The 16,156-nt window shown below is 39.2% G+C and overlaps 1 protein-coding gene across 1 annotated transcript in view; it reads right to left on the reverse strand.

The window, feature by feature from the left end:
- The window catches only part of LOC124612359 (importin subunit alpha-3), a 110,888-nt gene that overhangs the window by 12,559 nt on the left and 82,173 nt on the right, over positions 1-16,156 (reverse strand). The window contains exons 6-9 of the mRNA XM_047140516.1: positions 13,373-13,498; positions 7,966-8,100; positions 7,688-7,792; positions 2,435-2,669 (exon numbers count right to left, since the gene is read on the reverse strand). Of these exons, the coding sequence (XP_046996472.1) occupies positions 2,435-2,669; positions 7,688-7,792; positions 7,966-8,100; positions 13,373-13,498 (601 nt within the window). The remainder of the gene's footprint in view (positions 1-2,434; positions 2,670-7,687; positions 7,793-7,965; positions 8,101-13,372; positions 13,499-16,156) is intronic.

The following is a 16,156-nucleotide window of genomic DNA, read 5'->3' on the forward strand; positions in this document are numbered from 1 at the left end:
ACTGGGGACTGTACAGAACAGCTGGCCCTTACTAGTGTAGCATTCTGGCCAAAAATTTCATTTCCTTCGATACACCGAGAAGATAATACATAATCTTTCTTACCTGTTATTCAGTTAGTCTTTTGTTTCCACTCTGGTAGTCTCAATCTACGGATTTCGCTAGTAATTATAACAATGCTGATCATTCGCAAACCCTGTCAACCAAATAACAGTGATTGGCATTCACCTGTTTGGCTTTATTCCACTCATCTCTTATGGCCCCGTCCCCTTTTGTCCGCAGGAAAGTTTATTTGTAGATCCGACGGGCAATGCAAGCAAAAAGGGCAATTCCCCTGGCAGAGATATCACAAACTATGCATGCATTCAAAAATCAACTTACCATTAATTTAGAAACCAACATAGGACGTGTTCAAAAACCAACAGGGATGCATTTGAAAATCATATGAATAATCTATAGACCAATGTGCGCTGGATGCTAGGCACTTTGTGAAACAAGGTCCCCCCCTCAAGGATATGAATTTGATGACCCTCCTCCACCCCAAACTGCTGCCTGGGGCAGATTCCTTGGTATGCCCCCCCTCCCCCTAGATATGGGCCTGTTGCGTATGTGTGAATCTAGCAGCTTGAGTGTGCCAGTAAAATTTTTTCAGGTAGCACCTAGCTGCTTGCTGCTGCTGCTGCTGCTGCTGCTGCTTATACAGTTAAAAGCCACACTTCTGTAGTCAGAAGCTGGAGAAGCTACAACTCAAATGCGACAACTGCATATGCGCTTGAGCTTGCTTGCAACTGCTCAAACAAATCTAATGTAAACAGCTGTGACGTCACTTCGGCAGCAATTTGTTGTTACGAAGCGTTGCATAATCTTTCTAAAGCCTTTGACACATTTTGCTGTTGGCAGACACTTGTCTGAACACTTTTGTTGTATATGGCGTGCGCATTTCCTTTGCAACTTAAGTTTTATTTTTGTTTTTCTCTCTTTCATGTTTTATTGTTGCAGTATTATTCTGCAGTAGTGAGATACAGTAATATCCTATGTTGGAGTACTTGTTCCTACCAGTCAACATTACAAAAATTTAACTACAAACTAAAACACTGAAAAATTCTAAGTTTCTTTCCCGTTTTCTCCCAGATGAAAAATTCCCAGGTTTTTTCCCGATCTCCTGCTTGTCCCAGGTCATACAGACCCTGTGGCAATTTAAAAAAGGGAGAATCATCAGTAAAACTTTCTCAGGAATCTAAACATCACAATGGGGTTCAAGAAATTTAAGAGGGACCTAACAAAGATGCAGCTCATGCTATTAGCAATGAATTCTTCAGTTACACTGAACAGAAGAATTTCCTCTTGGAACAGATCTACAATATCCATTTAAATTTAACTGTAAATGACAAGTCATGCTACAGGTTGTTACACTGTGACTACTTGTCAGAAGGCAGCTTTACACAGAGGGACAATTTTATTAAGAGATGTGCCTAAAGTCTCCACATAGATGCTAGCAATGACTCATTCGATAAGTCCATAGGCCTTGGTCACACACAAAATTCAACACCTTCAGGTAACTTGGCCACAGATCCTTAAGCACACAACCATAGTCTAGACTGCATATGACACTGCAGCATCCAGCACACATCTGCAGACTTCCAGACTGGTTAAAACTGTGTGCTGGATGGGGAGAGAAATTTTTGCATGGCATATAAAAGAGCTTTTGCTAAGTAAAGAAAGTAATGGAGAGGTGCCAGGAGGAATGAAGCTGTGAGAGCATGTCTGAAGTTGTGCTCTAATAGTTCTTTTGGTTAGAGCCTTGCCTATGAAGAGCAAGGTTCCAGGTTTGAACCCCACTCCAGCAAAAGGTTTTTATCTGCTGCTTCTCAATCTGCTAAGAAGTTTCGAAACCGCATACACATTGATACAGACTGAAAGATTCAATCAGGCATATTTATATTCTCTCCCCACTTTCTCTGCACTCTCTAAACAATTTGAACTTTTTCGATATCAAGGGTTTGTATTGGTAGCAACTTTCATCATGTTCCATTACACTGTACAAATCTTATTTTGTGAAAAGGTCATGGATTCTCCCACTGGAATATTTCAGTACAGGCTAGTATTTTCAACTGATCAACTGAACACTGTAAGACCATCTCTTTGAAAGGCATTACTTTTTAGGAAGCAAGTTTCTTTGTCTACAGAAGGAAGAAATTTGAAAGTATCTATATCCTAGTCAAAGGAGCCACTCCAGTATTCAAGTTACAATTTATGGAAATCACACAGGAAACTTAAATCTCGATATCGCATGTAAATTTGAATGCCAGTGCTCCAGAAGGAGAAGTGTCATAACTGTTGTGCCACTCTTCACTACCATTCGGTAAAGCTTTTGACAGTCAGAACTCTGTCTTGTAACAGATAATCATTACGACAAATAAAATGTGCAGTACTTACCACCACATTCTTCAATCATATTTGCTACTTGTTCAACTTGGGTTCCAGCAACCTTCAACATATTGTTAATCCCGTCTAGTACCACCTGTATTACTTGAGTATCTTTACAGTTCAGAAGATTACAAAATGGTGGAATAACACCTTCTTGAATTAGCCTGGCAACTTGTTCTCTATTTCCACTTATGGTCAAATTACTAATGGCCCATGCTGCTTCTTTCTGGGTTTGGAATTCACCCTGTAATTGTATATTTAAAAGAAAGTGCATTGTGTAAAAATTTAACACTTATTTTAGTATAATTTTCAACAATTACGGAAGATGATCACAAAATTCTGTGACAGGTAATACAACTATTACAACTCTTAATACGACACAATCATTATGAGCACTGCAGAAAACTTCTTACATGTTAGCCTCTTGAGAAACAAGACAATGATTCAATACATATTAGTATAACAAACAATATATACACTACCTGATAAAGTGAAGCACCCAGTAGGGGAGGACAGTAAATGAAAATTCACGGGTTGAGGGACGGGGAAAACATTATTTCAGTGATAAAGTCAGGTAAATTTACAAATAACTTGGCAGTATGAGCCCACTTATCACAATGACATTTAAACCCTCTTTAGCCTGGAGGCATGCACTGGTTCAGCTGGAAAGGGTGTCAAAGCCAATGGGAATCTGGCCTACAGCTGTTTTAATGGGTCCTTGGATATCCTGAATATGGCCCTGGAACAGAAATTATATCCGAGCTGACCCCACACGTTCTATCAGGGACAGAATGTAAGGATCTTTCTGGCTACAGAAGTACCTCAACATCATGCGAACAGTCCATAGACACGTGTCATTTGTGGACTATCACTTCCCTGCAGAAAAATGGTACCATGATATTGTCACATGAGAGACAACATGTGAATGCAGGAAATCTGTGACAGGCTGCTTTATTTTCCCAAAAAAAATATTGATATGTAAGGCAATATTTTTACACGATATATCAACATCAAAATGACAATATCAACTGTCGATATTTTTATTTTATATTACATTTTGTCAACCTTTTTCATTAAATATTTGAAGCTGTTCTTTTCAAGTTTAAGAACAATTTTACTTTTACTTTGTGAATGAGTCTTACTACTTTTTGAGCTTTTATCACATCCAATCTTTCTGACTACTTGAAGCAAGCATATGTAGCGCAAAAGATGTAGTCCAATTGCACTGCATGGTGGTGGTGGTGTGACTGGAATAACAAGACTTCCGATGTGACAAAACAGCATACCTGTTGTGTTAAAAAACAAGTTTTAATGCATCTAGTGCGCTGTTTCTTCACATCAGCAGTCTTCAAAATCAGCTGCTGAAAATGGTGAACAAAAATCTAAATGACAGCACTGGTCTTTACGGTGGGCAGAGACGTGCGAGAGGAAATGCTGATTTAATTGCCACTACCAGAGACTGCAATATTTAGCTTAACCACACAATTGTGGCACTACAACTGCTATGTCACTGGTATTGGCAGGCCTGGAAAAAACACAGAAGTCGACATGGAGTTTTCTGGACAAATCTGATATATGATGAAACTGAATGACAGATCCATCGGAAACCTTTTATTGTGCCTCTTACATGCAGTTACTACTGTTAATGAAGTGGTTATCACCAAGTGTGAAAGTGCATCGTTTGACTTGCAATTCTTGCTTTAAGGGGGACAGGCAGGCTGCTAGCTTGTTGATGTACAGAATATTTAATAATAAATCAATACTTAAAAATATCAATACTTTTTCTGATATGTCGAGAGCCAATAATGATTTTTTAAAATATCAATATATCAGATTCCCAATATTTTTAAACATATCAACAGTCCTGCTCCACACACACCACACCAGGAACAACACTGCTGTGCCTCTCCAAGACACTGGAGGAATGACACTTCACCCCAAGTCACCGCCAAACTCGCAGACAATGGTCATCCAGGGTAGCACAGAACCATGATTCACTGCTGAACACAATGCAATACATTCATCAGCAGTCCATGCAGCTGTGTGATGTGTTAAAGACAGCCTACACATGGCATGATAATTCCCTAGTCCAGCTGCTGCAAGTCTCCAACCAATGTTGCAGGATGACGACATGTAGCATGATGTTCTCAGACAGCAGGTACAGATGTGAAGAGGAACAATACACTAGGTACACAACACGGTGGGCCTTGTGGTATTTTCCCAAGCTGTCCAATATTTGGCCAAGGTTGCTTTGAATGCCCCGCAGATGTGTACATTTTACAAAATGGTTCAAATGGCTCTGACACTATGAGACTTAACTTCTGAGGTCATCAGTCCCCTAGAACTTAGAACTACTTAAACTAACCAACCTAGGGACATCACTCACATCCATGCCCGAGGCAGGATTCGAACCTGCGAGCGTAGCAGCAGCAGCATGGTTCCGGACTGTGGCGCCTAGAACCACTCGGCCACTCCGGCCAGCATACATTTTACAATTTGACCCACCATACAAGTGGAGACACCACAATAAGACCCCCTTCCAAACCATCATCTATTGATAATGGTTTCTCACATGGGTATGTGGCATGTCCATACCGGTCAAAGTGATCAACATCTGACATTGTTGATGCCTCATATATCCTATCAGGCCTGATGCCTCATATATCCTATCAGGCCTGATAAGACTAACCAAGGACACTAAAGCATACTGGTGGCCATTCTACTTGTCACGGATAATTCCAACTGTTCATTTACATACCTACGGATGGTGCATACATGTACAAAGTTACATACTGGCATCTGACCATGTCTTCTGGGTGTTTCACTTTGTCATCAATGCTGTAACGGACTTTATCAGGATAATGGTAGTTCAGAACTGAAGTACAGAGTTATTCAACAAAATTCTTTATCACCTAAACTCTTTAGCAAAGGAAATTTTTGTATCTTTAAATGGGAAAACAATGAATTTGTGTGTGCTAATGCAATACATGAGACTCATCTTCATTTTTCTGATGACACTACTGTTTGCTTCTAGTGCAAATAAACACTTCAACAACAGGTAGAAGCACTTTATAGAGCAAGTTTCGGAGCAGGATTAAAAATTCAGTTCAATAACCATAAAACAATATACTACAGACATAACATGGAAGAGAAATAGCATATGTTTACACCTAATGTCATAACTAGAGAATGATCTCCTGTTTAGACATTTTAAGGCAGTTACTGGATGGACAATGCACAAAAAACTAAGAGTAAAAGGAACTGGAGGGCTTATGTGAATTTTTTTCTTCAAATTGTAGTTTACAATGTCTAAAACAAAGTTTACTATCCATACATCTTTAAAAATAACTGCTTGGCAGCTCTTATAAATTTGTTTAACAACCATTTTGGTAACTTAGAAGCCGCATCATGAAGTTCGATCATTAAATCATGATAAAATTGCAAAGTGGACAAAACATTCCTCACCTATGAATAAATTACTCAACTAGTGATTTGTCAGGTAAGCAGAAAGCATGGGTTCATGATTCCTCAAGTATGCCATGAATCCAGATAGGACAATAGGTCAAACATAACCAGTTAACCATTATGTTGAGAGTAGCATTCCATCAGAAGGACCATAAACAAAGCAGACAATAACGCATGGAGATGCTGGAAATTGACTGCCCAGCTAAATTTTGACTTATAGCACCAAGTTGAATTTCAAAGTGGACAACAATCAAAACAGGGCTGTTTGGTTAGAAACCTACATCTACAACGAGAAAGCTACCAACTGTGTCAGAGTATACTTTGCAAAACACTCATTTCTTGCTTATCATCTCCCATTCCAAATGGTGAACAATAACTGTTCCACACAAGTTCCTTTTATACCATTTTGGTCTACTGTGCAATGTACCTAAAAGGAATGATATGGTGCTCTATACGTCTTCTAAGGGTATTCTTTGAATTTCAGCTGCAAATGTTTCTGTGAAAGGCAGCAACATTCTTGTAGTGTTTGCATTTAATGTGGATTAGTGTGTCAGCAATACTCTGCTTACCTCTTGTATTAGCAGTATCTGGTAAGCATTCAAAAATAATATACTCTTTGACTAATGTGAAGACAGACTGAATTATCAGTGCCATTCCATGTTTGCTTTTTCAATGACAACTAATACCCTCTTCAGTGTTCTTCAAAACTGAAGGCAGTAGCTGTAATTGCAGTTTACACAAGCTGTTGAACAGTGTGTGACTCAATGTTTAGTAAAGATATGGTTACTTAAATGACTGTGCTAGAATTCAGACTCTCCTTGAAAGTCATCAGTATTGTGTGTGTGTGTGTGTGTGTGTGTGTGTGTGTGTGTGTGTGTGTGTGTGTGTGTGTGTGTGTAGGATTGCAATCAAGTTTAATTCTTTAACACAACACTAGTGATGTGGCGATGTGCAGGTCAAAGTTAGAGCACAATGAGTTTACTGAGAGCATGCAACCACCACTCTCACCACTAAGAAATAACGTTAACTGTGAAGTGGAAAATATTTTCATACATCCTCAGTCTGATGGTAAAACCAACTGCGAAAAATTATTAATGTCTAGTAAAATTCAGAAAGTGAAGATTTTGATCTTTTCCACTAGCAAAGAATTCTTAATTTTTAGTTTTACAGTTCTTTGAGAATCATTGCAGAAGATTGTGATTTTTCTTCCTAAAATGATTTACATTTGTTCAATCGATTATGAGAAAATGGGAAATTTATTGGAGCCTTAATGCAAATGGATTCATTGTTTTTGATTCCCCTTCTTTACTTTCAACAGCACAGTACTTAATCCATTAATTCAAAGAGAACTGACGTATTTTTACCCATACTAGGTCTGGAGAAAACAGCAGCTTTTTCTTATAAATATTTCAAGAGCACAGTTATTGGTACAGGTTATCTATTACCACTTGCTTAGAACATTGCTAAGTATCCGATTTTGAAAGAGTAAGTGTTTTCCCACTAGCTTCCTTATTCAGGAACTACTACAAAAACTGAAGTGAAATAGAACACCCAATTTAATAATAACCACGAAGTACAAAAATGTGAGAATACATCATCATTACTGGACTATGGCAGAAGTCAACATTATGCTGAACTCTACAGACCAGTGGCAGAGAAACCTTCTGTACGTAGTATGATGATTACAGTGATATAACATGGTTTACAAGAGGAACTAATTCTATGGAGGAGGTAAGACATGGTTAGAGGCAGCAACATAAAAAAATTTAACAATACCACCAAACTTTCAACACTTACCTTGCTGAGATTTCTAATTATTTTGGGCAAAAGATCTGCATCTATAACAGCTTGAACCTGTTGTTGATTTCCAGCTGTGATATTCGATAAGAACCACACTGCTTCCTATACAAACATTTAAACAGTGTGAACATTTGCTTAAACACAATAGAAAATACACTTTCAATACAACCACCAGACATACTTAATTCACAACTTAAATTACTCCTAAAAGTAGGAATTTGCCTCACTAAATTCAGGAAGATAAAAAACTTCCTATGGGTAAGTTATTTAGTTACCTTGCAAATTTTTTCTTTTTGATGAGTAAGTAAGGCAGGAAAATGTGAAAGAGCATCACAATTCAAAACAACCTGGGTCTGCTCATCAGTTCCAGTAACAATGTTACCAACAGCCCGGAGAGCCGCTGTCTGGACCTAAAATGATATGCACAATTTTTCCTACTGGTCTTAAAAAGTACTTCTATCATCAGTCAAGTTACTATAGTAGGAGCAGGAGAAAAGTCATGGCTTACACAACCATTCTATTGCACAAGACAGAAACATCACACTATAGCCACTGGAAACATTATAAGCATATTTACTCAAAGGAAGATAAAGTTAAATAGTAAGAACAAGCAAAACTAAATGATCCACTCACATTAGTGTCACCACCATAGTGACCAACATCTGCGTGCCATAATCACTTGTGGCTGCTGGCAGCACTAGCAGTGGGAGGTGCAAAAAGAGTGTTGGAGGACACAGGAAACAGAGCAGTCATTGTTGTAATGTGGAAACAGAACAATTTATTGGATATCCAAAAAAGCTGACTTTCTGGCAAATGGTGGAGGCATTTCACAAACAGCTAAGTTTTTAAACTGTTCGTGTAGCGTCACGGTTAAAGTAAACGATGGATGACAAAATGGTGTTATCCAAAAACAGTGCAGAGGCAACTGTAGTGCCCCACATGACAGGCGAATGACAGCTGTGGAGATGTGTATGGGCAAACAGATGTGCACTATCGAGCAACTGACCGTCCAGATGACACACACACACACACACACACACACACACACACACACACACACGAGAGAGAGAGAGAGAGAGAGAGAGAGAGACCGGGGGGGGGGGCAGGGGAGATTAGCAGAACAGAATAGGAAAGTAGACCAAGTTCATCCCAGAAGGTGTGCATAGTACAGTTAGGGTATGGCAGAACAGAACAAAGACATAGAAGTTAAAGTGTGGATGTAAACTGCACTAGAGGGTTCACTGAGAGAAGTCAAAAGCTGCTCAAAGAGGAAAAGATATTTTAGTGTGTCACACAAATAATACTCTGGCAACAAAAGAAAGATCAAAGAAATTCAGAAGAAGCATATCTTGCATTACTTACAGCACTCTTCTGGAGCATTTGGTTCCCATAAGCTCTTGCTATTAACTGTCATCACCTGGAAGCTTATTGTGCCTACTTCACATCTAAACCATTTTGAAACAGATTAAATGTTCACGAGATTTATATAAGACTTACCTATACCAAATATATCTTTCAAATTTAGCTTCTCATTTTTCAGCAAATAGTCAAAACTTTATTGTAAATGATATAATTGTGTAAGCAATGATGTAATGGTTGCAGTTAGATTTTGTGAAAACTTCAAAATTAGTTCTACCTCTCCTGAATTTAACCCAGAATGATAAGCAAGCACACTTTGGGTAATGTACACTCATTGCATTTTCAATATGTTTAGAGCTGTTTCTGCCAGCTCATATAATATCTACTGAAAACCAGAGGCAAAGTTCATTAGTGAAACAATTACACAGCAAGTACTTTCTACACAAGTAACAATAAGTGATCTAAACTGTTTGGTTAAACAGCAGTGTTTGAAGGACAAAGTGTTAAGGGAGGCACATAACCATGTATGGGTAGATTACAAGAATGCAATCAGCAATACTGGTGGAGGATGAGGAGGCTGGACACTGACAAATATGTAAGAAATTTTATACTGTGCACACCACATGCTGATCTCTGTCCTCAACGAGTACTGCAGCAAATATTACAGGCGGCAACCAAGGAATTTGATATAGTGGGAATAGGCATATTGGGTCCATTCAACCCAATACTGGTAGGTAACCACTACATGTCAACTTTATGCAGCTATGCCAGCTACAGTAAATCCAGAAGCTCCGAACTAGCCCTTCCCACCCCCTCATCAAACAGAAGAATTGGACATTTCCATTGTACTACAGGCAAGATACTAAGTTATGTAAACAACTATCACAATTATTGAGAGTTTTACCTACCTTACACCTTAGATGTATATAATACTGATAGAAGCATTGGGCTTTCACTGTACAAGGTAGTATATAGTAGAAAGATGCCACTGCCTTCCCATGTGACTAAACGTAAAATTGGGGAAAAATAGGGAGTTTGATCTTTGTGAAGATGTTATTGGCTGTTTGGAAATGAGCAAAGAAAAACAAATATGAAAGTGCTCTAATGTAAAGGGCAAGTGGGGTGGCGCATTGGTAAATTACCCAAGAACAGAATCAGTCAATGGATAATGTAACATTGGTACCTGTGGGGGGGGGGGGGGGGGGGTGGGCAAGATACATGAAATACATTGAATAAAATATATGACAATTTTGTTACTATCTTATTGTAGTGGGGTTATATCAAGTTTTGTTAAGTCTTTGTCGTAGGTGTTTAATGTATAAGTGAGGGGGAGTCTGCTATTCTGACAATGTAACATAGTAATGAGTCACATGCCCAGCTTTGTCAGAGGGTGAGGGCGAATAATGTGGATTCCTTTCTCCAGGTGGTGTTACCACCGAGAATGTCCAGAACTGGTAACTATGTACAATGGATGAGCAACACACACTTCAGTACAGTATGGCAGTTTACAGAGCTTATAGCCTCACAAGAGGGTCAAGTCAAGTTACCACTGAGCAAATGCTCCGACATCTACATCAGTATCACAATGAGGAGCACCACAACATTTTTATGGTAATAATCTTGATTTCTGGTACTGTAGTAGTTTTGGTTTTACTCTGTGTAATCTATATCTACCATTGGCAGAGTCCACCCTGTGAATTCTCCGTGCATCAACTAGCAGTGGATTGGGTAAATTTTATCGAGTAATGATTAGTTAAGCAAGCATAAAATAGGGACCTACTCAGTATACAAGGGGAAGTATGAAGCATACAGAGCTGGGCAAGTGTTTACTGTGAAATGTTACCTGAAGGATTTGTCACAATGGGAGAATTTAAAATTCCAGTAGACTAAACCTAGAAAATTATGTTTAGAACGAAGAGAAAAGCCAATGAACCTTGTCATTTTAGTTGAGCTAGTGTTCAAAAACTAAGTGTACAGCATGTAAGTGTTGACTTAGGTTGAGATTTTGTAGAATTACCACGAGCAGAAATTTGGAGACCGAGCAGAAATTTGGAGACCGAGCAGAAATTTGGAGACCGAGCAGAAATTTGGAGACCGAGCAGAAATTTGGAGACCGAGCAGAAATTTGGAGACCGAGCAGAAATTTGGAGACCGAGCAGAAATTTGGAGACCGAGCAGAAATTTGGAGACCGAGCAGAAATTTGGAGACCGAGCAGAAATTTGGAGACCGAGCAGAAATTTGGAGACCGAGCAGAAATTTGGAGACCGAGCAGAAATTTGGAGACCGAGCAGAAATTTGGAGACCGAGCAGAAATTTGGAGACCGAGCAGAAATTTGGAGACCGAGCAGAAATTTGGAGACCGAGCAGAAATTTGGAGACCGAGCAGAAATTTGGAGACCGAGCAGAAATTTGGAGACCGAGCAGAAATTTGGAGACCGAGCAGAAATTTGGAGACCGAGCAGAAATTTGGAGACCGAGCAGAAATTTGGAGACCGAGCAGAAATTTGGAGACCGAGCAGAAATTTGGAGACCGAGCAGAAATTTGGAGACCGAGCAGAAATTTGGAGACCGAGCAGAAATTTGGAGACCGAGCAGAAATTTGGAGACCGAGCAGAAATTTGGAGACCGAGCAGAAATTTGGAGACCGAGCAGAAATTTGGAGACCGAGCAGAAATTTGGAGACCGACTTTCCTGAAGGAGGGAGGCGCACTATGCCACAAATAATTGATTCGACGCAGCTGGGTAAAATTAAGATATCTGCCGCAACTAATGCAAGAGGCCACATAAGTGGATCAGACAAGAGCTGATCAAACATTATTACATCAGGGAATGCTTGCTGATACGAAAGAAACTGCTGTCATAACACAGGGAAGTTGTCACATCACCAGGCACAGCCAAGGGACTGGAGTTTAAATATCACCACCTCAGCAAGAATGCAAAGCCACTACACCACTGGTGGCATGGTTACTTCACATCCAAGCCACAGACTTTTTTTTTTTTTGGCTTACACGATCACAATCGATCAAGCAGCAGAACAAGGATGGGCAAAGACCATACAAACTATCACACTTAGTCAACATTCTCAGTGACAGCCACCATTCCTGAGGGGGTATACCTATGGCAGTCTCAAAGTCTACATGGCTCAACCAGTCACCCTGAGTCATTGCTAGCCATGGTCCAGCTGCTGGTGCCAAACCCAATGCTGCCCTCCAACCTGTGGGCCACCTGAGGGGGCCTACTTCAACTGCTGCCAGCCTCCTACACTGGAGGTCTACAGCTGGAGCTTCGGGCCGTGCAGCCATTAAACCACTGTTACCTGTGCAGGCGAACTCTGTCTGGGGGGCCACCACTGTTGCTGGGAGCCATCTCATCCACCCTGAAGCCAGTATGTGATTCTGTGCTCTATGTTCTGGGCTGTTGCACAATCTAGTCTGAACTATAAGCTCTCACATGCTGCTACAGTCTGCACCCTAGCTGGATGAATGCAGTCATTACCACTGGCCACTTGACACTGCTGCACCACCTTGCACTTAGCATGCAGCTTATGTCCTGGGATGCTGACTGCTCCGAGCAGCAAAACAATTTTTGTTGATGAACACTAAATGTTTTAGCAATGATATTTCTATGACAATGTGTCTGATGACTACCAGACATCCACTCTGCTTCACTGTTGGTGGACTATTGACATCCTGACAAACCATCCTCTTCCACCACCCACAATAGAAGCCTACCACTGTGACCTCTGTAGCAGTATGAGAAACTTTATGTGAATGTCTTTACCCTTAACAATACACAGCAACAAAGAGAAAAATGTAATAAAAGAGAGAAACCAACTTGTTGCTGGAAAAGTGAGATGAAGTATTATTGATGTGCATACCATAAATTTATTGTTAACACAATGCAATTGTAAAGCACACGGATATCAAAAAACAATATTTTACTTGATGCAAGTGCAAAATACTACTACAAAATTTCTCAGCTGCATATGTAAATCATAAAATATATTTATAATCTAAAAAGAAATATGATGAAACTTACCAAACAAAAGCGCTGGCAGGTCGATAGACACACAAACAAACACAAACATACACACAAAATTCTAGCTTTCGCAACCAATGGTTGCCTCGTCAGGAAAGAGGGAAGGAGAAGGAAAGACAAAAGGATATGGGTTTTAAGGGAGAGGGTAAGGAGTCATTCCAATCCCGGGAGCGGAAAGACTTACCTTAAGGGGAAAAAAGGACAGGTATACACTCGCACACACACACATATCCATCCACACATACACAGACACCGAAGACAAACATAAAATATCTGTATCTCACCTTTACTTCTTTGTGGGACAGTAATGGAATTAGTTTCGGTACAACACCACTGTCAATCACCATTTGTATCTGCTCGTTCCCACCATCAGTAAGGTAACTTAATGCCCAAACAGTGTCCACTAGGATCTGAAAGATTATTATTTTAATTGTATTGGGTCTTACAACTATTTCTCTGCATCTATAAATGATACCTAAGGAAGAAATGTTACCATACATTATAATACTATCACACAAATCTGGTGTTACCTGACCATAACATTACTGCATTTGGCCTCCCATGGCCATTATCAGAAAACTGCTGAAGTTACAGTAAACAAGTATAGTCAGACTGAGGAAAACCCATTGCATTGTCAATGATTTCAAGACAGTTATGCACATACTATCAAATAGATCAGTGTCTCCTCGTTAAATATCACAATAAAAACTCACAACAAGCCAACCAAAGCATCATCACTCCCAGGTGCAATAATACTGTATCAACATGTAAATGCACTTGGCAAGGCCCATCTGTGTACTGACTTACATTGAAAATATTTACTGTTGGATGTCTATCATTTCCACTTCCACCTGTGGGTGTCAAGAGAGGTCTTCCCAATACCAAATGGGACACTTTAACATATGTTTTGTATGTCCATCCTTGTAACTGATGGTCTGCAGGACGGGCCATTCACTTAAGTAATAAAATTAAACACCTGCAGCTGCTGCTTTGATTTTATTTATTTATTTACTTATTTTTTTTAGCATTACAACCAGTTTTGGTGATCCAATACACCATCTTCCAGTCTTAACCGACACTGAGGGGCTGAACTCCCATGGTATACATGATCCCATCAGTGGCCAACACTATGAACTGGCTTCCATTGAATACTTTAAAAGCAATGTCTCTACCACCACCAACTACACAATATCACTTTAGCAGTATTCTACTGAAGCCAGTTCACAAATTTTTGGCACACATGGGGAGTGAATGTTTAATTGCAGTTAACTCCCCCAGCATCAGCTGAGGCCTGAAGATGGTGTAGTGAGTCACCAAAACACCTTGAAACAACATCAAAGCAACTGCAGGTTTTTCAACATACTTAACACTGGCCACCTTATGGTGATGTGGTCATCATTACTCTTAACTACCAAAACGTCACACAGGACATCTAATTTTGAAATCACAAGCTGTAAAATACTGCAACCAACAACAAAATACTGATTACCAGCAACGTGCCTTATCAAGTACAGCTGGCCACAAAGTAACTTAAAATAATTTGTGCAAATTAAAAACTTCTGTCAAATCTTCCTGAATTAACAAACAAGCTCTACCTTACATATAATAGTATTCATCTGAGACCCAAAGTAGTATCCACTGAATTAACATGTACACCCACAAAGCATTTATAGTTACATTATTTTTGAGAAGAGCAGAAGTTGGTCAAGCGTACTTGCACATAACATATGAGAAAAAAGGTTTTTAAATGAAATGATTAGTAATTAAGCTTAAATCATATATACAGTAATTATGTTTGAAGACCTTTTACGAATTTATTGCTATGAATGATAAATTTCAAAGCATTGTTATTCAACACTGACTTGGTACTCACTACACTGGTAACATGTATCTTTGGCTCAAATTTCCAGTCAGTACCTTAATTCTCAGAACTAATGGCATACATCAAAAAAGTGAAAATGGGATAAATTTCATAAAATTGTTTCTCCTTGCCATCCTGGTCAGGAATACTAACAGGAAAATTAAGCACTAGTAAACCGCTTGTATCAGATCCTACTCAAACAGCAAATTTCCTATTTTTACACTTTAAGAGACTTTAAAAATGAAAATGTAAATGGTATCAAATTACTTTTGAAGCACATACTTTATGAAACATACATAAGAAATTTTATTAATTGTACAGAACTTTAATTTGAAACCCCTGGGCGTACAGTTTTACATTCCTTGAAAATATTGGCTGGTGATACATCATTAATTTAGACTTCTAGTATGTTTTCACGACTTCTGCTAAATTTTTCTATCTGGTTGTCAAGTTTGTAATCACTCAAAACTTTAGCAGAAGCCCAAAAAGCAATTACAATACAATATATACGAGGGTCATTCAATAATTAAGGAGACAAATTTTTCTGGAGAAGAAAATTTTTATTTTTACAAAACAATACTTTTTCTACTTTTCAACATAATCCCCTCGAACATTTATGCCCTTGTTCCAATAGGCTACAAGCTTTCTTATTCCAGCTGCAAAGAAAACCACCTTCAGTGCACCAAACAAATGGAAATCACTAGGTGCTAAATCAGGACTGTAATGACGATGAGGATGAGGCAGTACTTCCATTTTGTCAATGGTTTCATGGGTTAGTTGAGCAATACAAGAATGCATATTGTCTTGCTGGAAAATCACACCTCTCCTCCGAGATCCACGACATCCCTCACGGCTGGCTTCACCTTGTTTAACAGCAAATCCGAGTAGTACTGGCTGTTTATCTTACACTGCTCTTCGGGAATCACAAAAAACTGGACCTTCAGCATCCCAAAACACCGTCAACATGACTTTTCCTGCTGATGTTTGGGTTTTGAAACTTTCCGTGACAGGTAAGTTGGTGTGCTTCCACTTCATGCTTTGTCTTTTTGATTCTGGCTCATTCTTTCCAAGTGTTTGTGCACTTGCATATTTAATTACATAAAATCCTTGCGTATTCTCATATTTGAGAGGAGTAATATTGCTTATTGATAGCTGTAAAGTATAAATTCGCTGAGTCGATAGTCAGTTGTTTGTTTTGAACAGCCAG

This window comes from Schistocerca americana, chromosome 4 (assembly GCF_021461395.2).
Source record: "Schistocerca americana isolate TAMUIC-IGC-003095 chromosome 4, iqSchAmer2.1, whole genome shotgun sequence".
NCBI lineage: Eukaryota > Metazoa > Arthropoda > Insecta > Orthoptera > Acrididae > Schistocerca > Schistocerca americana.